The sequence below is a fragment of the Boleophthalmus pectinirostris genome, unplaced genomic scaffold (assembly GCF_026225935.1).
Source record: "Boleophthalmus pectinirostris isolate CB_2022bp ecotype Guang Dong unplaced genomic scaffold, ASM2622593v1 HiC_scaffold_22, whole genome shotgun sequence".
Classification (NCBI taxonomy): Eukaryota; Metazoa; Chordata; class Actinopteri; order Gobiiformes; family Gobiidae; genus Boleophthalmus; species Boleophthalmus pectinirostris.
This window is the reverse complement of record NW_026571190.1, coordinates 26,039,052-26,064,815: the sequence shown is the minus strand read 5'-3', so window position 1 is coordinate 26,064,815 and position 25,764 is coordinate 26,039,052. Positions and strand designations below refer to the sequence as shown.

Below are 25,764 nucleotides of genomic sequence, written 5' to 3'. Positions count from 1 at the left end.
AGCCTCTGTTAGCCCCGTTAGCTCTGTTAGCTCTGTTAGCTCTGTGCGCCGTGTGGAGGCTGGCCTCACCGGAATGACTGGAGTCAGGTAACCACCCGCGGCCACAGAGCGAGGCACTCCCAGCACCCGGACTCTCACACGGAGGGAGGGAGCCATCAGAAGTGTGTCTCTTCACCTCTCAGCAGCAATGCTCAAACTAACGCCATTTACTTTTAGTTAAACTTTATTGTGCATTTAATTAGTTTACTGTGGATCTATCAAGCTAGGTGTCGCTGTTCACGTGACGATCCTCGCTTCTTGTGGAGGGAGACAGGTCAGTGCAAGAGGATCCTCAGGTGTTTGTTTTTCCACCAATAAATCAACATCGCTTTTTCGGTATATTTTTTATCGGCTTTGTGTTCCAAGAACGTAAGATTGATGTCTGACTTCTTTTTGTTTCTTGGTTGGAATATATAGGCTCAAGTTTCCAACTTTCCGTCGGGACAGAAAGACAGGTAAGGCGTTTTACTCATTTTTAAAAAAACACTTTTTGGACTGCAAAATTGCATATCTAATATCATACAAGTCAGTTGGAAGCGAGCACAACTAGAGTACTGACCTGTCTGACTCTGACTTCTGTTAAGCTGTGTAAACAAAAGTTGCATTTTGAGTGTCCACTGTCTGTTTGAATGAAACAGTCCTAGAGCCTAATCACGTATATTTATTTATTATATTGTTGAGTCTTTTCATCCCATGTTTGTTGATCTCAAAATAGCTGTTCTTGCACACATACTTGCGGAGTAATGAAGACCAAAAGCGTGCAAGCCATAAACCACTATTTTATGATGTAGTGGTTTAGATAGTATTGACACAGTGCAGCTGCCGTGTATATGTTTGCTATTTAATGTTTGTGTAAATGTAACACTCGTGACAACTTAGTTTTTTTTTTTACTGTCATATTTCCAACTTCTAATATTATATCACCGTAGAAACATCTGGTTCATCACTTTTTAACCATAGTGCTTTTCCCGGTCAGTGCTTGAAGCTAATCTTGGAAAAAGCATTCCAAGTTGAATCTGTAATCAAACAGGACTGCTTAGGCATATATGTGTAGATATACTGATTAACAAGTTGCCATCACAGCAGGAACTCCCGGCTGGGCTGTTCTGCTGCTGCCGGGTGAAGGAACTGAGGGCTTAAAGGGCAGGGTGTCTCCACGGTCGTGCTCATGTAATTCTTTACATTTAAAGCAGAAGCCAGTATATGGTATAAAACACACACACTCAAATGACATGGACTGATACAGATGGATAAAATGTATTCCAATCACAATACTTTGGAATCTACAGCCAGCTATCTCTGTTAAGAAGTGAATGCCCTTGCCTTCTCACTTTATCCAAACTTGAGACAGGCACAATATCTATACTTTCTATTGTAAAATCTTGATACATTTAATATAAAGGGCCTATATTACACTGTTTTGTGATCTTATAATATTATTTCCTTATCAGAAACATACCTGGAGTTGTGTTCTGTTTCATTCCCATGTTTAGCACACAAACCCTGCAGATTAAGGCTGGGTTTTTCTCTCCAATAGAAAAAAGCCTGTTCCACCTTGTGATGTCATGTGGGATTACAGAGTGATCCACAGTGTTTTTAAGATCTACACAACTATACTAGAATTATTTGGATAATTTCAGCCCTGCAACTGCCAGTCTTTACTGAACAAAAGGTAACTTGAAAATTATCACTACATGACATCACAAGGTGGAACAGAGCATGGTGATCTTTGGAAATGTAGACAGACTAACAATAAAGGATTACTCAAACATGTGTGAATGAAATGCAATTCAAGGTATGTTTTTGATGAGCCAACAGCATTATAACATGTCTTAAAGCTCACAAGAATCCATTTTGTGTATGATAGGACCTTTAAAGTTTACCAATTGCTCCTCATGCCATAGAGTCTAGACCAATGGCACGTTCTAGTACTCCTTCTTATTCTACACTTGAAAATTTTAGTAGAAACACCACATAATTTGACCAATTTACACTGTATATATATATTACTGAAAAGTAGTTTTGTGCTACTGTGCAGAAATTGAGAACGCTTCTGTGATATCTGCTAAGACAGATAAGCCACTGCACAAAAGCCTTGAGTTGTGTGGTCGACAGCCCCACCACTCTTCACTAGTGTTATCTTTTAAATCGCATTGAACTGAGTGAGGGAGACTGTCAAGATGAAGGCAGATTAAAACATAAAGATTAGCCGGGAAGAGATGGAAGGCAAGTGCAGAATGACGAAATCCACCTCCACTTTTCCTGGTAAATGGCTGAATTCTTCACTGACAAATTGCCCCGCAGCGGATCTCCTCTTGTCTTTGCATCACTGCTTTTTCTGTTTAGGACTTAATATCTTCTCACATTTGGTTTACTCTCTCAAACACTGTTGTGACGGGTTTTATATTGTTATAGATAGTTCCCTGCTATTTCAATTATTCCAATGTCCTCCCACTTTAAAGATCAGCCTGGTGTTTATCTGTCTGCTCTATATTACAACAAATATCCTGGAGCACCGGATTTGTGTTCTTGTATTTCTTGTTTCTAAGGATGCATAGATTGCAACATGTTTGAAGTTGTGTTGTAAATAACTTGTGTACCTCTTTGCATTATGTCATTGTGTTTGGAGTTGCATACCTGAGCGGCTAGCCGCTCCCAAACAGTCATGTATGGACAATGGCCTACTTTTACACACTCATCCTTTTGTGGGATTTTTGTTGCCTGTTTCTTTTTTCTCAGCTATGTTTAGACAGGCCAGTGCAGTTATAATAATCATTCTGTTTCTGGGCTACTGGGCGGTATTTCTTTTCATGTGAGGTAATCTGTTGACTTAAAATGTCAGGGATCCCGGGCCTCAAGGCTAACAACCTTACTCCAGATTTTAAACTTTTTGGCACAAAATGTTATTCAGGTAAACAACTCCATACACTTGGAAAGTGCAGATATCCAACCCCCTCAACTCTTCACTAGTTCACAAGAGTTCACTTCAATGCAAATTTTTAAAATTTTAAATATATGTCAATTGTATTAGTTTACTCTGTAGATTAGAAACCTTACAGACAACAACTAAGGATGTAACCAAAATATCATGGAAAAAGTCTCAATAATATCTTGGACCATCACGATATATCAAATTACACAAAATATATCGAATTACAATTCTCTTTACTTAAATTAAAAGGTATGGTCCAGCAATAGCTAAAAAAAAAACTGAGGGAACTACATAGACCATGATCCTTTGCTCTGTTTCAGTAAACACTACATGAAGAAGTACTTAATCAAGCACTTTTAAATCTTTGTTCTGTGGATTAAGTCTTAAATCAAGGCATATTAAAAGGAAAAAGTAGCATATGCATAATTTTGTTAGCCTTCGCAAAATATTGCAAGAAATATCGTACCGTGAGATGCATAGCAGGAAAATATACTGAGAGATTTGGATATTGTTACATCCCTACAAACATGCAAGCAAAAATATAAACTCCATAGCTTGCAACATTTCTACTCTCATATTCAATATTCAAAGCCAGTGAAAACTCAGTGATAGCATTCACAGTTTTGCAAACGTGTGAGTCTGTTTTGTAATGTAGATTGAGACTATGAGTGGAAATCTTGGAAGGGGATAAGATATCTACCAAATTAATGTAACACTTGATACCATCCATAATAACAAGGAGAACTAAGCCTCCATTTAATGTTGTAATGAAATGTACGTATTTATGCTTGGATGGAGTCACCGTGGGGTAAAAGAGCCTTATTTTTGCATTGCCAACATTCTGTATTATTCTGGTTGTTTTCCAATGAAGACATGAGATGTCAAGTAAATAGGCAAGGAAATGGTTTGTCCCTGCCAAATCATGATTAATTTGCGACATACACACTTAAAGCTGCATTACTCTTGTTGCCAGGTTCACATTATGTTGGTGTATGTTTTATTACTGAATTTTGGCTGAAGTGTATAATCAGTATTTCATTGCTCAAATATTTGAACTTTGCATTCATCATTTGACTAAACTCACTACATCTGCCCTGCTCTCAAGTATAGTGCATATAAACTATTGTAGGTCTGGTATTATGTGCTAAATGTTGACAGTGGTTTGCTTTGCGTCATGGCTGCTCTTATCTCCAAGTCTGCTCAGAATTGTTTGCAGTACCATCAGAGTTTGTTTAATTTCTGCACACTGCTCCATGGTTTATCAGGCTTCAACAGCTCTATGTATTTAAAAATAAATCCCTGTTGCTGACTTTGTGTCTGAACTAGACTCCTTTCGTGATTTATTTTAATTTTTTTTTAAATAGCATATATTTTTGTGGTTACACATCAACATGTTCAGCATTCTGCCTGTTCTCATTACAGATAGCGTTTTTTTTTTTTTTTTCATGTTTATTTGTCAGTTGACCCAAGGATATGTCAAAATCTGCTTGTGTAACAGAGTAAAGGTTTAACAATTGGGGGCTAAATATTAAACTCCTGTGATCTTGTGGGATTCAATTTTGCTGACATATAATCATTGTGTGCAGGCAACAACAAGTGCTTTGGCAACAATTGCTTCTGCCTTCCAAATGACATAACATTTAATATTTGTTGCAGTTATAATCATTAGTTAAACAGCCAAAAGCTGCAGATTGAGTTAGATATTGACTTAAATTGAGTTTGTGCCTGGCCTGGAATGTCCGTTTGTTTGTTTAGTAAGAAAAAGAGGAAGTTGAACATTAGAACGTCTCACAAGGTGTTTACAGGGCCACTGCTGCTCTCCCCAAATCCAGATGCTGTGGGCTTGGTGTGGTTGAACAGTGAGTTGGACAGCTCTGTGTTCTCATATGATTTGTGTGTTGTGAGGTGATGTGTGCGGGATCATGGCTCAGTTGTGAGGCCCACAGCACAGCGGCCCACAGGCTTTTGACTCTATGACAATGGAGAAAACGAACCGAGACTGGATTACACCGGTCCAAAATTCCGCTCCAAACCTGTTTGAACCCTAATCCTGCGCACACAGACAAATCGCCAGAGCAAGCCAGTACTTGTTGCAACTATACAGTGAGTGGCAATAGAGTTGATTTGTTGCATGTTGGGCAGAAGTGCTTTTTTATTCAAACTGTATTTCACCTGTATAAAGAAATGGACTAAGGGAGTGTGACATCGCCCATAGCGTTCAGCTCCAGTCAAATGAAGCTCACGATATTAAAGGTTTTAAGGGCAAATGATGGAGCAGTTTTTGGAGTAAATACTTCATTACTTTATTAAATTTACTTCCATTTAGGAATAGGTATTTACCAAGATCATGTAGAGTAGATTAATACAAACATTTTAAGACCAAAATGAGGAGGCTCACAGCAGCAGTTACAGAGAGAGGGGCGACAATTTTTCTATGTAAAGTCAATGGAGTTGGAGCTTGCAGGTTTGCTATGTCCATCTATACAATCTATGATTTTACATGGAAAATTTGAGATTAACACTTCTTAATGGGTTTTAAATAAAATTCCACTTCACCTCCTTTGTTTACTTTAGGTTAATCCATTGCGCTCACACCTGCCAAAACTTTAGCTCCCAACAGGGCCTGTAGCTTGGTCCTGATGTCCCAGGTAGTGACTGATTAAACCACAGAACACAAGAACCTACCCCATCCCTCTCCCTGCAGTCACACATTGACAGAGTGCACCAGGAGCAGAGCCACTTTGGGTTAGAAATAGGCTCACTGCATGGAGGATTTATATAGAACTCTAAATTGTTAAAGATATGGACGGCTAAACTTGAATATTTCATCAGGACTGTCCAAATTGTGCAAATGTTTTCTCCTGACTGGACTGCAACCGGGCTTTTTAACTTGAACAGTGTATTTCGAATGTCAGTTTTACAAATCAGGTTTTCACTTTGCTATTTCTGTAATGAGACAAAGCCAGAGCATATATCATCTCTTTAGGCCATTAATATTACAACAAATGGGAGAACTCTAAAAACGGCATTAATGATAAAGCTTATTCATAGCTTGATTTTCTTTATCCACCAGGGCATCCCCATCTGAAATACTCTCCTTGATCCAACCTTTTAAATTGAAAAAATATACAGCAACATCTTTTCTTTTTTTTAGGATGCTATGAGTGAGGTGAGTCTTTCCTTGCGTTTGGTCCCCTGCTGGTCGTGGATCTTGGAGCATGTGTGTGCTTGCAGGATTCAGACAAAGTGCACACTGGCACAGACAGAAGTGGATATCTGTGAGATGAGCGAATCGCACTGGTGAAGAGGCTTCTGTTGTTGTGTCACAAAGTCTTGTCAGAACAGGTGTGTGGCTGTGATCACTTCCCCGTTTCACTTTCCTGTCACCAACCGTCGCTGAGGTTGCTGTATTTGTGCATTTTTTTTATCCCAAATGATTCCATACCCCCTCATTTGCATCAGATCAACTATATTGCCACACTTTTCTTGACTTCGCACTACGGCTGGGAATCAAAGGGTCCTTCATGATACGATACTCGATGCATGGCTCAGAATACGATATGATCACAATATGGCAATACATGTGTTAATCAACATATTGCACATTATACTCTGTGATATATTGATGAACCGAATATAGTTTAGCAGCAATATTTCTTTGTTAAACCACTACATGTACAAAATTAATATGAAATATTCATAAAAACTGTGAATATGTAATGTGAATTGCATACATAAATTTCCTTCCACTAAATAAGCAACAAAATTGTAATGTGGTCACAAAAAATATATATATTAAAAATAAATAAATACTATAAAATTACCAATATATTGATACAGACCACAATGACAGTATTGTATTGTATTGTATCACCAAATTTAGTATCACGATATATCGGTATTCAAATTTATAGACCAAAATATGTTTGATATCAGATAGCAGTATTGTTTCAGTGCACATATCTATCCAGCTCTTCAGGCAACCTAAAATAAATGTACTTAATTCATATTAGAAGTAGAATGTGGTAAATATTGTATTCTCAGTGCAATGCTTGCTGGGGTATCTGATCCAGGCTCGCCATGTGTCCTTTTGATGATTTTAATTCCTTTTATGTGTCAAGGTTTTCCAAATAACAGATGATACTGGATGTGGTGTAGGCAGTTATCAGTTTTGGCTTTTTGAAATTCTTGATATTTCCTGAATTCGTGCTTCAATAGTATGCAGTTGTCGCCGACCTTGAGATTGGGTCTATGTTTTGACGGAAGTTATGGTGAAAGAAATCTCATCTGTTATATCTGGTATATTATATCTAAGGTTTTATTCTGACTTCCAGTTTGTAGTAGAGGGCATTGTGTTCCTATTCACATTGTCTTGTTTATGAAGCTTGGACGTGCATTCGGAATTTCACATCTACTTGTTTCTATTTAGTGTGATGGCTGTTCGTTAAAAGTCACTCTGTAATCCAACTGTTTGTCTCTTGATAAATCCATAGAAGCCATAGAAGCTGTAGAAAGCAGCCAGTCTTTACAGTAATGACTCTCCTGAATATCGCCCTTTTGAAGCACTTGAAGTAATAACGTTTGCCGGATCAGTGGGCAGTACTTAGCTTACTTTCAAAAATGTCAGCACAAAATTGACGCCTGTGTTTTTAACTAATAAATTTGAGTTTGTCTTTTACGTCTTCAGGTTTGTTGTTATGTTTTAATTGCATCACTCACTGCTCATCCTGTTAGACGTATTGTCACACTAATTATTGATTGTGCCACTAAACCGGTGTGATCAGTGTCCTGCCTATGTTGATGTTTTGTTGCTATGTGAAGTTGTAAGTGTGTTTAAGAGGATACAATTGTTGTTGTTGGAATTGTGTATTTATGAAGGATTTTTCATGGGCTTCAGTTTCCTCTTCATGGGTGCCTTTTGAGGATCATTTAAGGACTGAATATTGTTTTGAAATTATCCTAATTTTTCATAATTTTGATATCCATGTCGGGAGTGTATGTCCCCATGGCTTTATGTTCCCACAGCCCTGAAAGTGAATCCATAGCCCCCATTAACCCCCATAACATTAACCAGAATCTCAAAACCAGTTCAGTTCTAACTTCTCAAATTTAAACTAGTTTGCTTTAAAAATTATAATTTTCTCTATTTGATATGGTCCCAATTTCTTCATCATGTTCTTCTTACAAGAGCTTCATCGATTACAATAGGCTTACAGAGCAGGGGCAGATGTTTTAAAAAGAAAAAGAGAGAATGACAAAATGTGCAACAAATTACTGAAATGTGCGTGAATGAAATAAAACAACTCTCATGCTTCAATTTGCCTATTACACACCCTTAACTAATTGAGCTAAGATGACACCCAAAAGCACTGATTCTAAAGGGCCATTTTAATCTGAGGAGTTTAAGTGGACAGTTTCTCACAAGGGCTTCCCCATGTCGTGTCACCTCTGATCTTTCTCTCCTCTCAATGATTGTTGAAGTGGTTTTCTCACTAAAACGCTCCCAGACTTAATATTTTAAACAAGTGAAACAGACAGAGCTCTTGACAAGGCTAGTGTCCTCTTTGCAGACCTCTGGGTAATATAAAGCTCTATGCAGAGATGTACAGTGCTTCTTAAGGCGCTATATTAGCCACCTGTGTGTTGAGCCGAGGAGATAATGGCTGCACAAATAGTGTGTTGACGGCTCAGAGGATACTGTACGTCAGCAGCTACAGGAAGAGGACTCTCCAACTAATAACCTGCTTTATGGGGCTCGCTGCCTGGTTTCAGAGGAGAAAGTAGCTCATGTTTCACTGGGGCTGGCCATGGGGCTCGATAACAGATAGAGCCTAATAACAAAATATCCATATCCTGTCCTACATTTTTATATAATTAAAGGTGCTCTATTTATTTATCTATCTATTTATTTGAGCATCAGTTTAAGCACATAATGACTCATTCAGTTGACTATATTTATTAAATAAAAGAGATAAAATGTGATGAACAGTAATATGCCATAGAGTCCATGATGCCGAAAAGGAGTTGGAAGAAGTTTTAAAACTTATTTTATCCTACTTATATCCTACTTGTAAGGTCTGTGTAACTTTTTTGGTGGAGGGTCCATCACCTGCTTGTTTCCATGGAGATTGCTTTATGTAGAATGTTCCACAGTATGATATTAAACATACTGTATCTATTTCAGTGGAAAAGAGCAGGTGACTCCATTCCACAGATCTGTGAAGCAACAACCCCACTGACAGTGAGAATACATGTGTTTCAAGGCATCCTTCTCAGTAATAAATACACCAGTAATGGATTAAATGCAACATGGTGAGGCCACCATGTCATGCCATAGTGAGAAAACATTCCAGCCAAAGCAATAACATCTTATGGTTGAGGACCTCCTCTAGAAAGTTACATAAGGCACCTTTAAAGGTACTATATTACACTACTTTCTAATTATAATGTTAGTTCCTTATCCAAAACTTACCTGGAGCTGAAAACACTCATTCTGAGCTTCTAGACAGATCTAGAGATCATAGACCTAGACAGACTAATAATAAAGGGTTACTTAATGAATGTGAATGAAACAAAACATAACTCCAGGTATGTTTTTAAGGAGGTAACAAGATTCTAACATGGCATAAAGCTCACAAAAGTCAATTGTATGTAATACAGGACCTTATAAATGTGAATGCGACAGGCAAGCATCATAAAATTATTCTAAAACATTGCTCCATAGACGCATATTTTTTCATTGTTTACCCACCAGCCAGGTAAAGGTTACATTTCTGCTTGTGCGATCCAAAATATATATTAGAAAAACCCTCAAGATCCCATCAAAAATATTTCTGGATCCGCCCAAAGGGTGATCGGATATAGAGCTGGGCGTGGGATGTGTATTTAAGTGTTCCTCCACCAAAGTACTGCAGGCCGGGCCAAATAACGACTACATCCTCCAAAACAGACCCTCCATTGTATATGCGTATGCACCAATCCTAATGCTTCGATTCTTGCCAAGTACTCAAAATATTTAAAGGTCCTATACTACACAGCATTGACTCCTGTGCACTTTAAGCCATGTTATAATGTTGTTACCTCCTCAAAAACATACCTGGAGTTGTGTTTTGTTTTAATAACCCTTTATTAATGATCTGTTATTATTAATCCAATGCTCAAACTGCTCTTTTTACCTTTTACTTTTAGTTCAGTAAAGATTGGCAATTCCAGGTCTGAAATTATGCAGAACACAGTGGAACACCTCCTGTTTTGCCACATGACATCGGAAGGTGTAACAGAGTATTCTCTGTTTGAGAGAATAACTCAGAAGCCTAATATGCTGGGTTTGTTTGTTAAAATTGTGAATGAAACAAAAGGCAACTCCAGGTATGTTTGTGATGAGGAAACAACATTATAACATAGATCAGAAAATACTTTAATATGGACCCTTTAATGGCAATTCACGTGTGATTGTAGAGGTCTGTAGCAGATGGAATGTGTTTATTTTCCTTCAAGTTGATAGAGGCTCATAAGCTATTCTGCATGAACCACGAACAAAGGCTTCAGTACATTGAACAAGCTTTAGTCTTTCAATTGAAGTGCAGGATCTTTGCTCGTTCTTCTGTGTTGATACCTTTGATGCTCCCAGGCGTATATTTGCGTCGTGCTGTGATCACCGCACGCCTCATTGTGGCTGCCTTCAGATATGGGCAGGTAGATGACATGTTTGATGTGTCTGAACCACATACTGTAATATCTGACGCTCGGGGTTAATTGCAAGTTCTTTCCCTTGTGAGGCTGTCAGGGCAGTGAACCCCAGCTGCGATAATTGAGTTGAGGCAAACTTGTGATGTTTGCTGTTTTATATAACCTTCAATGTGTTTCATAATCTGTGAGTTTGTACCTGAGTAGAATTATAAATGAACATGAAATAAAATAAAAAATTTGTAGCGATATTTGGATTTTTTTAGCTTAATGGCTATCTGCATTCAATCTCCAGTACAGGCTGATATTTTGTTTTGGTCGACCTGCTGCCTAAAGAATACATAAACAGATGAAAACATGACTAGGCTGCTCTCTTAGAGGTTTGTGGTTTAAAAATAAGGGCCATGGGTGAGTTTAAATTTAAATTACATATTGGGAAATTGGGCTTGCATATCGGCCCAAAAATATAGGCCCCAAAATATTGGCAGACCCAATGGTTCCTTTAGATTCTGGGCACTGGTATTGCCCATGAAAAAACTCATATTGGTCAATCTCTAAATTTACATATTAAAGGTGTACTGTGCAACTTTTCTAATGGAGGATCTGCTACTTGTCTCCATGGAGATGTTACTGCTTTGCCTGGAATATACCATGGTATGACATTAAGCATATCCATTGTTTATTTATTCATTACAGGTGTTTTTGTTGCTCAAAAATACAGTAATTCCTTGTGTGAAATAGGGGCGACTCTCCACAGATCTGAATTGTAATGTAGCGTAGTGCTGTAACCTGCTTGTCTCCCTCATGATAGATAGGCCTAATTTATACTGTGGAACATACTAGACAAAGAAATTGTTCCATGGAGACAAGCTGGTGGCAGACCCTTCACGAGAAATGTTACAGATTGCACTTTTCAGTGACAATATTTATTCTACATTCAGAAGTTGCAGTGGAAATGGGTAAAAAAGTCGACAGCTGCAATAGAAGAACTGAACTGAATAATTATGCTTCTCTGTTGCATTCCTTCACAGTAACACATAATTTTGCTTGTGATTGTGTTTGGAGTTCTTTTAGGGTCATCCATGCACGTTTCAACTGTTTGAAATCCTTTTGCAAACCAGAGGATGTGAATTTGGGTTATATGGGTCTTAAACTTAACGGGCCCATATTTCTCTATTATGTTATAATGTTTCCTGATTGCAAACATACCTGGAGTTTTGTTTCATTTCATTTGCACATGTTTATCACACACATCCTGCACGTTTAGGTGTTCTTCTCTCAAACTGAAAACACTTTGTTCCACCTTGTGATTCCGTGTGGCAATATAGGACATACTCTACTGTGTTTTTAAACTTCATACACCTTCACGATAATCATTTGGATGATCTACAGTCTCTAATGAACAAAAGGTAAAAGGAGCTGTTAACTTGAAAACTACCACTACCTGACATCACAAGGTGGAATAGAGCATTTTGAGCTTTGGAGATGTAGACAGACTAATAATAAAGCACAAATCCTTCCCAAAGACTGAGTCGCAACCTTCAGGTGAATTGCAAGAGTCTATCACTGTCTGCAATATACATAAACATGAGCACCGCCTTGCCTAACCAATTTTCTGTGGGAAACACCGATTACTGTTTTTCATTGTTTAAAACTTGAGTAATACTAATTGTTCAGAGAGACACGATCACACAGTCAACAATAAAATATCCTCATTAATGTTCAATAATGGTCATAAATTTATTTTGTGATTTGTGAATAATGTCTATTGACTTGGGTCGCGAAGATTTATGACTTTTAAAATATGGGTCCCCAGAAAAAAAGTTCGGGAAACAGTGTAATAAAGGACTCAATCATGTGTGAATGAAACAAAATACAACCTCAGGTATGTTTTTGAGAAGGTAACAAAGTATAACATGGCTTTATTCTCATAAGAATCCATTTGGTGTAATATAAGACCTTTAACTGCTTCCTCAATCCATGTTTTTAGTACCACTCAACTCCTCACCCGGATAAATGCAATCACCTTTCGCTTTTGACTAGTACACACTGATTTGAACACATCATTATTGTTTCCTTCACTCAGTGCCTAGTATGCACGTTACAATGTAGTTTTTAAGTCCCATTGTACGCCTCTGAGCTGCTGTCGGTACGCTTCCTCCTCCTGAATGTGGAAAAGCACCAGAACTATGGCTCGAGACTGGCCTCCTCTGTATCTCTTTTTAGGGAACTTTTTCACAGTGAGGCATTATTGCATTTTGTTTTGTGATCCCCATTTTCTATTCAATTTAGTATTTTTTTTTCATTTTAAAATCAAAATCATAATGGCTTCAGGCACTGATTCCATGAACTTACACAATGTAGACTTTAAATCAGTGCAATTCTAACACAAAAATAGCTCAATTTATTCTTCCAAAATCTAAACTCTGCTCCAAATCACATGATTTCAGTGACAGAGGAAGGGCTGTAGAACCCTGATTAAAAGAAGCCAAGAATAACATTGACGATTAGATGTTTGTCTCTATCTGAATTCAATTTTGATTAATTAACCAGCCCTACATTTGTAATGCTTTTTTCTCTTTAATTTTGTATCACATTGACTTATTGTAAAGCTAAAAGTGTACTGTGCAACTTTTCTGGTGGAGGAACTGCTACTTGCTTGTCTCCATGGAGATGTTGTTGCTGTCATTAAACATATCCTTTTTGCATTTATTTATTACAGGTGTTTCTGTTGCTCAAAAATACATCATTCCTTCTGTGAAAAGGAGCGTCTCTCCGATTTGAATTGTGATATAGAGTAGTGCTGTAGCCTGCTCATCTCCCTCATGATAGATAGGTTTAATCTATACTGTGGAACATTCTAGACAAAGCAATAACATTTCCACGAAGAGAAGCAGATGGCAGAGCCTCCACCAGAAATGTTACGCAGTGCATCTTTAACAGATATGTGCTAAATTCAGTGGACTTACCCAAACACATTAATTCGGTCTGTGTAACATTTAAAACCTTTTAAACTGTATGAGTTATGTTCAATGACCTGTTTTTTACCCCTATTATGAATCCCTGTCCTCACTAATAACTGTGTAAAACTGATTTACGCCTCCATATTGTAATAAATACCAGCCGCACTCAAACACACTCATACACAGTGCAGGAATGTGCTGTTTTCATTCCTCGACCTGGCCTGTCAATCAGAGGGACTTGGCGGTGAGCTGTTGAAACACCACCATCCAAGCTACACAAATTCCACCCATACCACACACACAAATACACACTCAACTACACACTCTCACTGTGTCAGATTTATTTCCATCTGGATAAGCAGGATATCAATCTCCAATAATGCAATTTCTGCTGCAGAGTCTGTAAAGCAACCAAAAATCGATAGCTGGTGAAAAAGCACTTTACAACGATCCGGTAGTTCTTTCTGGTATAGCTACTGAGTAATGGCTTTTGTTGTGCGACCATACTGTACCTCCTATTGAAGTTCTGTCGAGGAATCTAGTTTTACAGTGTGCTCAAGTGGGGCCTTCCTGACAGATGCACAGTGACGACAGCGTGGGAGGTGCTAGTTCAGAGATCACGGCCTCTCTGCTTCAAATTGTCTGGAGGGCAGCCATGTTTGTCCCCTTCCTGTTCCCAAACATATGAACGGAAACAGCTCTTCAAGGATTGCCCATGGACTCTTGTCACCTTACAAAAATTCGTGGGAAGCCCTGGAAATTTGAGATTCAATGTCAACACAGTTTCTTCTCAACTTGATCATACAATTTATTTTTTATTTTTTTATACTATCGCTTTTTCCTTCCTACGGATGCATCAATCCAGCTTTTTCTGTTCTGATACCGATGTCAATACTTTGGCTTTAAGTACCTCCTGAGCCCCGATATCAACCGATACTGGGGCAGAGGCTGAATGCGTTTCTTAACTGTTAATTATGATTTCAAGTAACCACAGAAAAACTTACAAAAATATCGACCAAAATGGGATATCAACTGAACTGATATCTTGGAACCGATATCCAACCCATCAAAATTTTCAATATTTGTACAGATATTCGATACGAGTGTTGTGTCAGTGAATCCATAGTCCTTCCCGTTAATCAAGTGAAATAGAAGAAACAAACTCTGCTATGTGATGTGCAGCATGAAGAAAGGTCAATCAATCAACATGTCTGTGTGCATCCCGTTAGGCAACCGGCCAAGTACTGACAAAAAAATCTATCCTTGGCCGGTCGCCTAACGGTTGTGATTACGGGAAGGCCATTATTGATAAGAATTGTACACCAATATTATTTTCTGGGTTATGCTGCTGGCAAACCTCAGATCTGTAGCAATAAGAAATGTGCAAAAACATGCCTGTAAATGTCTTGGATGAGGTTCAGACACGTAAAAGTGAAAGTAAAAGAGCAGAGGTATCACTGTATGAGAATTTTACACTGCAGCTTACAGCAATCTTCATTTACTTTTCATCAGCTCTTTTTGCAGCCTTTTTTTAAACATAGCGTGCGAGGATGAATGTGGGATTACACAGACAGGCTTTTAAAAACATTTGAAATTATATACAGATGTATAGAATATAATAGGCATGATGTTAACATGTAAACATTAATTAAAGAGGGGGTATTATGTAAACATTTTCTACCATCTTACAGCATTTCCTCCATCAAAAACATGCTTAAAGAGGCTATATATAACATCCATGCATGTTTTAGCGACCTCACCCGGGCCCTATTCGAACCTTCCTTACAGTTAGCTGCAAAATTCTGTGCAATGCTGCTTAACCCACAAGCCGACGTCATCCATGCTCCCACACGACAATTCTCCATAACATGACAAACTTGATGCAATGTACTTTCATTAGTGGGATACACGGTGACTGTTTTATGATAGTGCTCTGAAGAGGGAGAGACTTAACGCGGGGCCAAAATTATCTTATGTGTTTGCAGTTAATACACCGTAGAAGTAAAATACCTTCTCTTTAACAATAATTGTAATATCATAAAATGTTCTATACGCCTCCCACCTCTGACTGTGTGTGAAAAGGGATTTTGCCATTTTAGTCACATCTCTTTTAAGTATAAATTTAACATGTTTCTATTTAACGTCTATCAGTTGGTATTACAAACAATAACTATACATGGTTATATAGATCTCCCATGTAATTAATATTCTTTTTTTTCTCAGCATATTCTTCGCACCCCCATCTGCCCGTGAAATAGACGAGAAAGCACAGAGCAGAGTTGCCAGCGCTTTAACTGCATAATTGCATCATCACACAGAAACAAAATGTCAGTGGTGTGGTGCCCTGTGTGGACCTGCCCTCTGTCTCTCCTGTGTGTCTAGGGCTTGTTATCTCCAGACTCGAGCCAGCGTTTGTCCACAGTGGCCCTTTGATCTGTGCCAAATAAACGTCTCTACCTCACTCCACCATTATTTCTTATTTGAACTATAGACCCAGCTAGACTTGGTCAGCTCATTGTTGCCCCACTTATCTGACCAAGAGCATTTGTTGTGTGTTCTTTGAGTCTATATTATTATCTATCACATTGTCTACACAAGTTTAGGTGAGTGAGTGGTATTGAGCTGTATGATTTAGATTCTAGGATGTTTTTTTTTTTTCTATTAGTGTCCACACTGTTAATCTCAGCTAGCATAGACTCAATCGCTCGCACTATCCACACTATACTCACTGTTACATAAGCATGGTAGGAAAATGTATGTTATGATCTATGATAAAAAGTGAAACACTTTTTATTTTGAAACTATGTGAGTATGTGGGGAGCCAGTATATGTTCACAATATGTTAACTGTTATATACTACCCATTTTTCATTTTCACTTGCATTAACATCCAAAGTTTATGAGCCAAGCTAGTCGACATTTCATTTTAAGACTTCACAGCACAGTGAATTGTGTTTGCACAGATAATGACACAGCGCCACATCACTCATTTGCAAAATGGAGTTATACAACTTTTGTCAGGCCTCAAAACATAAGTCTGATCATCAGATATTTTTGGAGTACTGCAGAAACACAAAACCCTCTAGCTGTCCAAAGCATTTGCCAAGTGAGTGTATGTTTTTTTGTTTTGTTTTTTTCCTTTTTGTGGCCTTAGCTTGAATCTGGAGTGTGACTAAGTGCCCATATTGAGTGGGAGGTCATACCTCAGAGGGTAGCAGCCTACAACCTTTTTCTTGGCAAAATGCATAACACTGAGTAGAGCCTGGGATCTACATAAGAGTGTAGTTGGATGAAGAGAGCTTGAATCTTCTCTGTCATGGCACTGGCAGGCACCAGGTGTTACAGGTGAACAGTTCTCTGTAATTAAATACCTCCTCTCTGCCGCGTGGCGGCTGCTGTTTTTCACTGTGAGAGACAGAGGCAAAGCAAATGCATTTGTGTTCAGGCCCAGAGCACATTAGTGGGCTGCTTTGCTCTCTCAATCCCACTAGAGGATTGTGGGAGTTGTGTGAAATATCACAGTTAAGGTGTAAAGAATCAAGTACAAATTTCACATTAATAAAACTGAACTGGCTTGGGGGGTGTTACCCAATAAACCTTATGTACTATTATATTCACAATGTTTTCTTTTGTTCATACTTATCTGATGATTTTCATTCTTCTGTGACCCAATGAACTGACTCGTGTCGGGACATCTTCTTTCATTGAGTCAGTTAACTTTTTGACTTTGTCAGCCTTCAGTCCTTAGGAGTCCTTTATCCTGTATCATGTCTAATTATCAGAGCGTCTGTGCGTGTCTGCGGGGAGCTCCTGAATACCTCCTCATCAAAGCTCTGTTTGTGTTTGCTTGTTTATCTCTGACTGCTATTCTGGGCTCCCTCCTGGAGCCCTGGTGAGGCACAAGCCTCCACTCCTCCCTATGGAGGCTTATACTGTAAGCTGTCACTGCACCTCGCCTCATTCAGAACGCTGCCAAATTGCTTCTGTGTGTCTTTTTTGTGTGTGTCCATTTTCTCACCATCTCATCACCTCCTTGTGAAATGTCTTAAAAGGTGTGCCAAAAGCCTTTTCCCATTTTTCAATGAACTAACCTACCCTGGAGTTGGTCAGACTTCTGTTTTACATAATGACAACCCTGAGATGTCAGGAGACAGCAGCAATACAATGCTAAGCTACAGGAAGGAGCTGACTTATTTTGTCTATTAACCAAAATTGCTAGTGCCATTGGCTTTTGATACTAAAACGTAAACACAAATCTCCTGTTGTCCTCTTTGTGGTATTCTATGGACCATGGGCCTTTTGTGTGGTGGTCTTTGTTGTTGAAACTGCTGCATTCACAAAAACACAAAGTGCCAGCTTTGCAGAGACACAGAAGCATAAACAGTGGTTTGTTACAATTAGTACGATGACAATGTTGTGTGATAATTATTTCTCATCCACTCTTAGAATGTTGTGCCTAGAAGGGCACTGATTGATTGGTTAGAACAGCACACTGTCCCAGGCCTAAATAAGGCTCATTGATTATCACATTGTGTCAGTGTTAATTTGACGGAGGAAGTTGAAAACTCAAATTAGAAGGTGTCACTTGATCTCCGTGTTCTCATCGTGTCAGTCAGATTGATCATTATTGTTTTTAAATGAGAGTGCTGACAATTCCTGGCTTCCTCTCACCATGTGTTTAAAAATGTCCAATGTCTATTAGGGAATAGATGGATTGTTTTTCTGTTGAAGGGACTAATTATAAGTGATTTCGTTTTTGTCATCAATGCCTTTTATTTTACCTTAGCTCAAAATTGTCATTGTCAGATGTTGAGAAAACCAAATATTGAAGTTGTTTTATTTCAAGGAGTTGCATTGGACTACATGAGCAAATCCGTAGTATGTGTGAAGGAGAGAGTTTGGTTTGAAGCAGGAGAAGGTGAGAGAGGGGTAACGTTTCATGCTGGATCTACAAACGAATATACCAGACTCATGTCCAATTATATGCTCCACAAATAGGACATCCTGCCACCGATTTATCTGCAGCATGTGCATCCTGCCGGAGAGTGGGGATTTATGCGCTAATGCAGTTTGATACACATTTTACTGTGTAGAAGCCTAGAAGTTTGTGCTCTTGGATAGTCCATAAAGTGAAAGTGATAAACGGGACTGCAGACTTGAAACTACTGGCCTTGTATTTGTCTAACCTCTCGTGTTTTCCTTACATCACAGGTGCCAAGATGGATGAGGCAGAGAAGTACAAACAGCGTCTGGAGGCCATAGCTGTGAGTCCATAAACGTATTACTACCAGCTCTCATTTGAATTTGTGTGCAAGGGAGGCAGAAAGAAACTAAGCAGTGGCCACAACCTCTAAATAATTTAACTCGTGTGCAATGTGGCCTCCTGCAAAAACAGCATAGCGTCGCCATGGGGACAGCTGCTCAAAGCATTCTGGGATATTGAGTCTGTGGTGTATGGAGTCGATGTCTATGGTGACAGAGTCCTGCTGACAGATGGTTGACCAGGTGTCCCCACTTTCCTTTTTCACTGATGTTTTATTCAATACTGTCTCTTCTTCTGTTTATTAATTTACACACATCTCTTACAGTTAGAGATGGGCAATATTTAAAATTATTTTCTTGGAGACAGATCACAGTTTTAATCTTATAATTATGATAATGAATGTAAACAGCTTTATTGCCTTAGAAGTAACTAGAGCAATCTTCTTCTTTTTAATGATCACACTTCACTGTGAGAGATACTTTATTGATCCCAAGGGAAATTCAAGTTTAGCTGAAGAAACATACTGCGCTTCTCAGTTTCCTTTGTGTCTCATCAAAGGTCTCAGTGCAGTTTTAACAAATGGACTGGTTAGGAAGGGTCATCAGATCTGTGTCAGGGCAGTCTGAGGAGAGGAACAGTCTTTTCTCTGGAAGGTCTTAGAGTATTTCCTCTGGAATGTCTTCTTGCACATTTGCTGCCACATTTGGTGTAAAAAGTCTGTCATATCTCAGCAGTCTATAGCTAGCTTCTTAGTTATCTCCTTAGCTAGCCTCTTGCATGTTATTAGGTTCTTTTTTCAGACCAAGAGTTTGTTTTCATACCTTACAGTTTCGACTGCTCACTAGCGGTCTCAGAGTGGTCACGTGACCACTCTGAGGAAGGTATGTGAGGTATGAAAACATACTCTTGGTCTGAAAAAAGAACCTAATAACATAAATTATCGGAAGACCAAATGAACCTCATTGGACTTACGCTCTAGCCTCTTATATAATCTCCTGTGAAACAGGAAAAACTGTTTTTACATGCAATCCAACAGTCCTTTACTTGTGTCCTTTGACCTGCACATGCTGCACTTATTAGAAGGTTAAAATCCCATATGATGTTAAAAACTGAGCTCAAAAATCTAAATATTCCAAGAACAGCTCAGTTTGTAGTCACAAAAGCAGCCAACCACTCCATTGGCTGTGGTGATTTGCTTCTTGGATTGGTTAAATTCAGCTGTCACTCACTCACAGGCTTACAGAAAGTGTCTTTGAGCATAGAACTGTAATAAACAGGAAATTAATCAAAATTTTAATTTTTTTTGTAGGAAAAGCGGCGATTGTTGGATGAGCAGGAGAGAGCTAAACGGGAGATGGAGGATGAGCGGATAAGACTGCAACAACTTAAGGTCTGACTCATAAACCCGGGAATAACTTATTATCTCTCCCATGTACAATGTCAGCTTCAGATTCAGCTTTAAACACTTTGATCTAAAATCCTTTGCAGACACTCTCATGTGGTTACGTGCTAAGAAAGAAGCACATTTTGAAATAGGTAACCCTCCTCTATTTCCTGGCTCTCCCACTGACTTGAGCAGCAGTAATTCCAGTCTTTTGCAGTGTAGTTTCTCCCTAAATGTTTAGACTCGGATACAGAGCTGCTCTATTGTTTTCTTGCTACTTCCAGACAGTCGTTCTCACTTCCTTCTTCACTATATAACACAGTCCCAAGGCACATTCCTCACGTTACTATGCGCGGTGTGTGTCACAACTGTTTGAGCATAAGGTGCGCATAAATATAGCAGCTATTTTCATTATGTTTTAAGTGGTAATACATGGAGTATGTCTTGGAGTTTTAAAAGAACACATTATAAACTACCTCTGACCTGAAGGAGCATTTAAAGAGTTCACAGCCAAATGGGAACAGAGCAGGGCTTGTTCTTAGGAGAGAAAATACAAAGATGGTTTTGTGACACTTTTGGTTGAGTAGGTAGCTTCCAGCTAGCACTCGACAGGTTTGATAAACATTGGACTGTACGCTGACAGGAAGCAAAGGATCTCCACCACCGTAATCTCAAATTAGAAGCTTCCAGACATAAACAAAAGGAAGTTGGACTGCTGTCTTAATAACTGTTGCCACACATGTATCATTGTTTAGTATGTCAAATGTCATTTTGTTTAGTCAAAATGTCACATAGCCACTTGAATACTGTATAATAATATGAAGATAATGCATATTTTGTTTGATGTCTTTTGTTTTTTTTTTCCTTTTTTTCCTTTTAGTCATTTTATTGTCATTGGTGTCTGGATTGAAAAAGCTGAATTACGATCAGTTGTTATGATATCAGTTAATTGGGGTGACAGGCTTAGATAAAGAGATAGGAAATATGAATGTATTATTGGATTGTTATTGGATTGTTTTTAAGTAATGTTTTTCTGCTATTGTATATCATGTCGACTACATGCTCTGTGTCAGCACAAAGATCCTTGTTGCTACTAGCAACACTTGCCAACAGTCCAGTTGTTTTAGCATTCCAGTAGAGAAATATCCAAATGTACTGTTAAACAATGCACACAGTTGACAGCTTCTGTGTTTTTTCCATAACAGAGGAAATCTCTAAGAGACCAGTGGTTGATGGAGGGTCCTCCTTTGTCTCCTAGTTCCTTGGACACTGCAGCTCCGCGCTCTCCTCTGTGGGGAACACAGGCACAGGAGACTGAGAAACGCTTTGAAAAGTAAAGCCCCCTCATTCCTGTTTGTGTGACATGGCCAAAAAGTGAATGAATCAAGCTCTGTGCATTTCATTAGTGCTGTATTGATTTCACTTATTGTTTCATCTCAGGTTGGAGTCGCAGACACAGCAGTTGGCAGAGGCTGAGGAGAAGCTAACAGAAGAGATAGAGGATGGACAAATTGTAAGAAACTTAAATGCATGCACTCTTATGCCCTTGTCCGTGTCCATCACAGTAAATGTATGTTGGTCTATTCCTGAATAATGCATATGTTCTGCTAATACAGCTTTGATGTAGTGCCTCTTGTTATTGTTGGAGCCTTGTGAATGTAAGCAGACATAAACAATTCAGTGCTTGTATCCACATGGGAGTTTCATATGTAGCAAACTAGGACTGTTCTTACATCTTTTTGTATTTTATATTCTTTTTTTAATCTTAACTCTAGTATATAGCAGCATTCACAGGGACTTGTATTGTAGTATTAAGTGATCAATGGTTTAAATGTGTCTTAAATGACCATGGTATGTAATTATATTCTTAATGGAAGAAACTGCAAAAACACTGGAAGAGTTAGGCTGCACATTAAAGCAGATCTGTTATGCAAACTCAACCTTTTTAGAGCTGCTAACCATGTTATAGTTGCTTACCCTCACCATTTACTCACCTTAACTTGTATTTGGAGTGTTTCAAGCATGTTTGAGCAGTCTTTAATTGCTTGCCATATTGCCGATCAATTCCCATTTTCAGTGTCACCACCATGCTTCAGTTGCTCTGTACTTACTTCATTCTCCAATATTATTTTCTTAGTCTGTGATTCACATAGGATGGAATTTTTATTTTTTTTTATCTGCTGCTTGCTAGCGTTATCTTTCAGAGATATTGAGTCTTTGTTGTGATGACGTTTATGGAGACATCAAAATTTAGATGAATATTGCAATTTTAAATGTGCAAATTATGATTATATAGCAGACACAAGTACAGTAGGTCTTCTTTCAGTTCATAGAAATAAAAACTTAAAAAATATATATATCTGTGTTCCCTGCAGGAGACAGTGGCGGTAGAAGAAACAGCAACAGGTAGCCTTTCAATTGTTTTGTCTAGTTTTAAAATCAAACTATGTTTCAGCCATTTGGTGATTTCCCTGGTGAGCAGTTTTCCTTCCATTTGTGTCTTTCAAAAACTGCAATCTGTCCAAACATTTCAGTTCTATAGCCTCTATGGATTTACAATTGCCAGCTATCATCAGTGCCCTGGTTCTGCTCTCACTTAAAACACCATGTCTTTTTCACAGGAACTGTTCAAGATGTTGAGGACAATGGGAAAAATGGAGCAGAATCAGGTAAGCCTCACAACACTGCGCAGTCTCATCTCAAGTGTAAATTATAATCAGATCTTTTTCCCAATAGTGTCTCTTTCATATTCTATTCTTAACGCACATTAGCACCATAAAGGCATAGGATTTTCTACCAAGCCACCTCTTTATTCAAGCAATATTTCAGTGGACTTTGCAACAAGTCTTTAAATATGGAATTTTAAAATGCATCTCTTACATCAACAACAACTTGTACTCATTCTCTATCATTGTAAAAGTAAAAACAGAAATTGTCACAAAGGCCACCCATCTCTTTATGAATGTTGCTCTACTTCATAACCAATATGATGACATTTGAATGTAATGACTCCGTTACATCAGCTGTGTCAAGGAAATATTAAATCTATTTATTGAGTGTGTGATGGCCAATGGAGCTGATGTCCCTCACATTTCTGCATACTGTTGTAATTACAGCCCTGCCTGCTTCTGTATTGGCTGTGCTGTAAATTCTGATTTTCTTGTTAAAGGTGAAGAGATCCAAGCGGCTGTTCTATCAAACGGAGCTGGAGGGGAGGAAGAGGACATGGTTCACAGTGCTTCAGTGGATGTGCTACTGACTTCTAATGGACTAAGTGAAGACGTTAAATCTGATCAAGGTGTTCATCTTAATAATAATATTGTTGGTGTGGAAGAGGAGGGAACTCTGGTCATTAGAGCAGAGTGTATCATGATAACAGATGAAGGTGATGATACAGCAGAAGACGACACAAAAGAAAATGGTTGGGAAAATGCAGTTTCAATATCTGAGGAAACCCAAAAGACTGTTACAGAGCAAACTGGGCAAACTGAGGGAAGAGTGACTCCTACTGTTGAAGCAGGACAATCCGAAAGTGCAATAATACAAAATGGTGTTGAGGAAGATTTAGTGGAGGCAACAGCTGTGCAACTGCAAACCCAAACTCAAGAGGGCGCTGTAGTGGCTTCAGTGCCGGTCTACTCTGAGACGCAGCCATGTATTACAACAACACAGGTAGAAGTTGAGAATGAAGACTTCAGTAAAGAAGAAACAATTGAAGTTGGGTCAAAACCCATCATCAAAGTGGAGTTTCAGGAGGTGCCACTGTCCGAGCCACAGGATAAAAAGACCCCAGGGGAACAGGAGCCGTTTCTATCAGAGGTCAAAAATCATGATACAGACACAGAAAAGGCAGGCACCAGCAATCAGACAGAAATCCCCAACAGAGCGGATCAGGCAGAAAATAAGATGACCAAAAGGAAAACGTGCCAGTGTTGCTCGGTAATGTGAGCAAACTCCTTTAAATGCAGTTCCAATTGAATTCAACTATCTAATCAGCCTTTTTTACATGCTGTTAAACTTCTTCCTCTACACCCAGTTTTGAGGAAGTGAACTCGCTCCAGCATAAAGAAAACACAGAATAGTTTGGACTTGGAATTTAAGTGCCTTTTTACAGGAACTGAACTGAGTGGCTCGAAGACTGTTCCCACACGGCATGTTTATAAAGCCTGTGGAGTAATCTACTGCATAAATGAACTGTAGATGAAAATCTATGCATCAATGAAACTATTGTATTCACATTTTAACAATCTAAGACTTGATACATAAGCTTGTGTACAATAATAATAATATTTTATGGATTTAAATACTCTATTTTGGGCATATATTTTCAAGCTAAATCTTAAGCAATCCAGAAAGACTTAAGACTCATTGTTATGAATTTCTTTTTACCAAATATGCTTTTAAACATTTTCTCCCAGAAGCCTGAGCTCTGTGAATGTAAATAGATTGATCAGAAACACAAGTGGCTGAGTTTCTGTCAGTTTTGAGATTAAATAATTTAATGATTAAACAGATATTTGTGCTACATTGGTCATTAGTTGTTTTGTATCTTCATAGTCATATCTTTATAATGTGTTCAAATATAATTATAGGAATACTCTGTTTACCTGGTTTGCCACCTGTTTAAATTAAATCCCAATTTCAGTCAGGTCCCAATTAGTCCTAATAGTCTGAAACTGGCATATTTATTTTTTAACGATATTAATGCTTATGAAACATCACAACTATTATGATTATTCTACCATGCATTAGTATGAACTAACTACACAAATATTGCTTGTATAGCTACCTCTTGTGGCTGTGCAAATTACTGCAGGCATAAGTCAACAAAGTACCCCAGACATAAAAATTGATATTTTTATTACATAGAACTTTTATTAGAACACTATAATATTTCTTAGTCCTAATCTCTAAGTGATTCTTCAGGCCAGTTTTTAATCGCATAGAACTTTTATTACAGTTCACATTACTAGAAGCATTTAACATTGTAACAAAAGGTAAAATTATAAGATCCAACATTGATGGTATTTCTATTTATCATAACACACTAGCTTTTATTATGCAAGCATCTTTATCAGTCAACACTATAATATTTCTCAGTCCTTGCGTGATTCTTCTGGCCAGGGGCAGAGCTCTTTGGTGGGATCCATGAGGGTTGGTGGTGGCATTTGAAGACATTTCACCTGCTCCTTGAACTCCTGGATCTCGTTCTGTTCCAGGCCTCTCCTCCGACTGAACAGGTACAAGTGGGTCCTGTTTCCTGATTCCATAATAAAGCGCATTATCAGACAGTCAGGGCAAGATGTCTGCACAAAAACAGAGCTAGATGTGCTTTCTGGAGACTCATCAAAGGTGAAGCTGCTCCCATTCAGAGTAATATTGGAAGAGCTGAATTGGCATGTGTTCTCAATCCGAAATCCACGTGAGTACGAGGTATGTGTCAGGCTTTTGTTCTTAGGAAAATTGATAGATGCACTGTCTCGTTTGCTGAATATCTC

The 25,764-nt window shown here is 38.4% G+C and overlaps 1 protein-coding gene across 3 annotated transcripts; it reads left to right on the top strand.

The window, feature by feature from the left end:
- The first annotated feature begins 24 nt into the window (after positions 1–24).
- palm3 (paralemmin 3) lies at positions 25–24,796 on the top strand. 3 transcript variants are annotated; one of them, XM_055158388.1, is made up of 10 exons: positions 25–161; positions 263–313; positions 457–494; positions 18,831–18,883; positions 20,192–20,272; positions 21,472–21,599; positions 21,707–21,779; positions 22,642–22,672; positions 22,888–22,935; positions 23,436–24,796. In XM_055158388.1, exons 4-10 carry the CDS (start codon positions 18,839–18,841, stop codon positions 24,212–24,214), a joined length of 1,185 nt encoding a protein of 394 aa, XP_055014363.1. In that variant the 5' UTR covers positions 25–161; positions 263–313; positions 457–494; positions 18,831–18,838; the 3' UTR covers positions 24,215–24,796. The 3 variants fall into 3 exon arrangements, with proteins under 3 accessions (XP_055014363.1, XP_020794214.2, XP_020794215.2); XM_020938555.2 differs by lacking the exon at positions 25–161 and having other exon boundaries at positions 185–313; XM_020938556.2 differs by lacking the exon at positions 25–161 and having other exon boundaries at positions 254–375.
- The last annotated feature ends 968 nt before the right edge of the window (positions 24,797–25,764 follow it).

Coding starts and splice junctions, on each gene's coding strand:
- palm3 (XM_055158388.1), top strand. CDS start 18,839: ATGGATGAGGCAGAGAAGTACAAACAGCGTCTGGAGGCCATAGCT. Junction 20,273..21,471: donor TAAGACTGCAACAACTTAAG/GTCTGACTCATA, acceptor TTTCCATAACAG/AGGAAATCTCTAAGAGACCA. Junction 22,673..22,887: donor GGTAGAAGAAACAGCAACAG/GTAGCCTTTCAA, acceptor TCTTTTTCACAG/GAACTGTTCAAGATGTTGAG.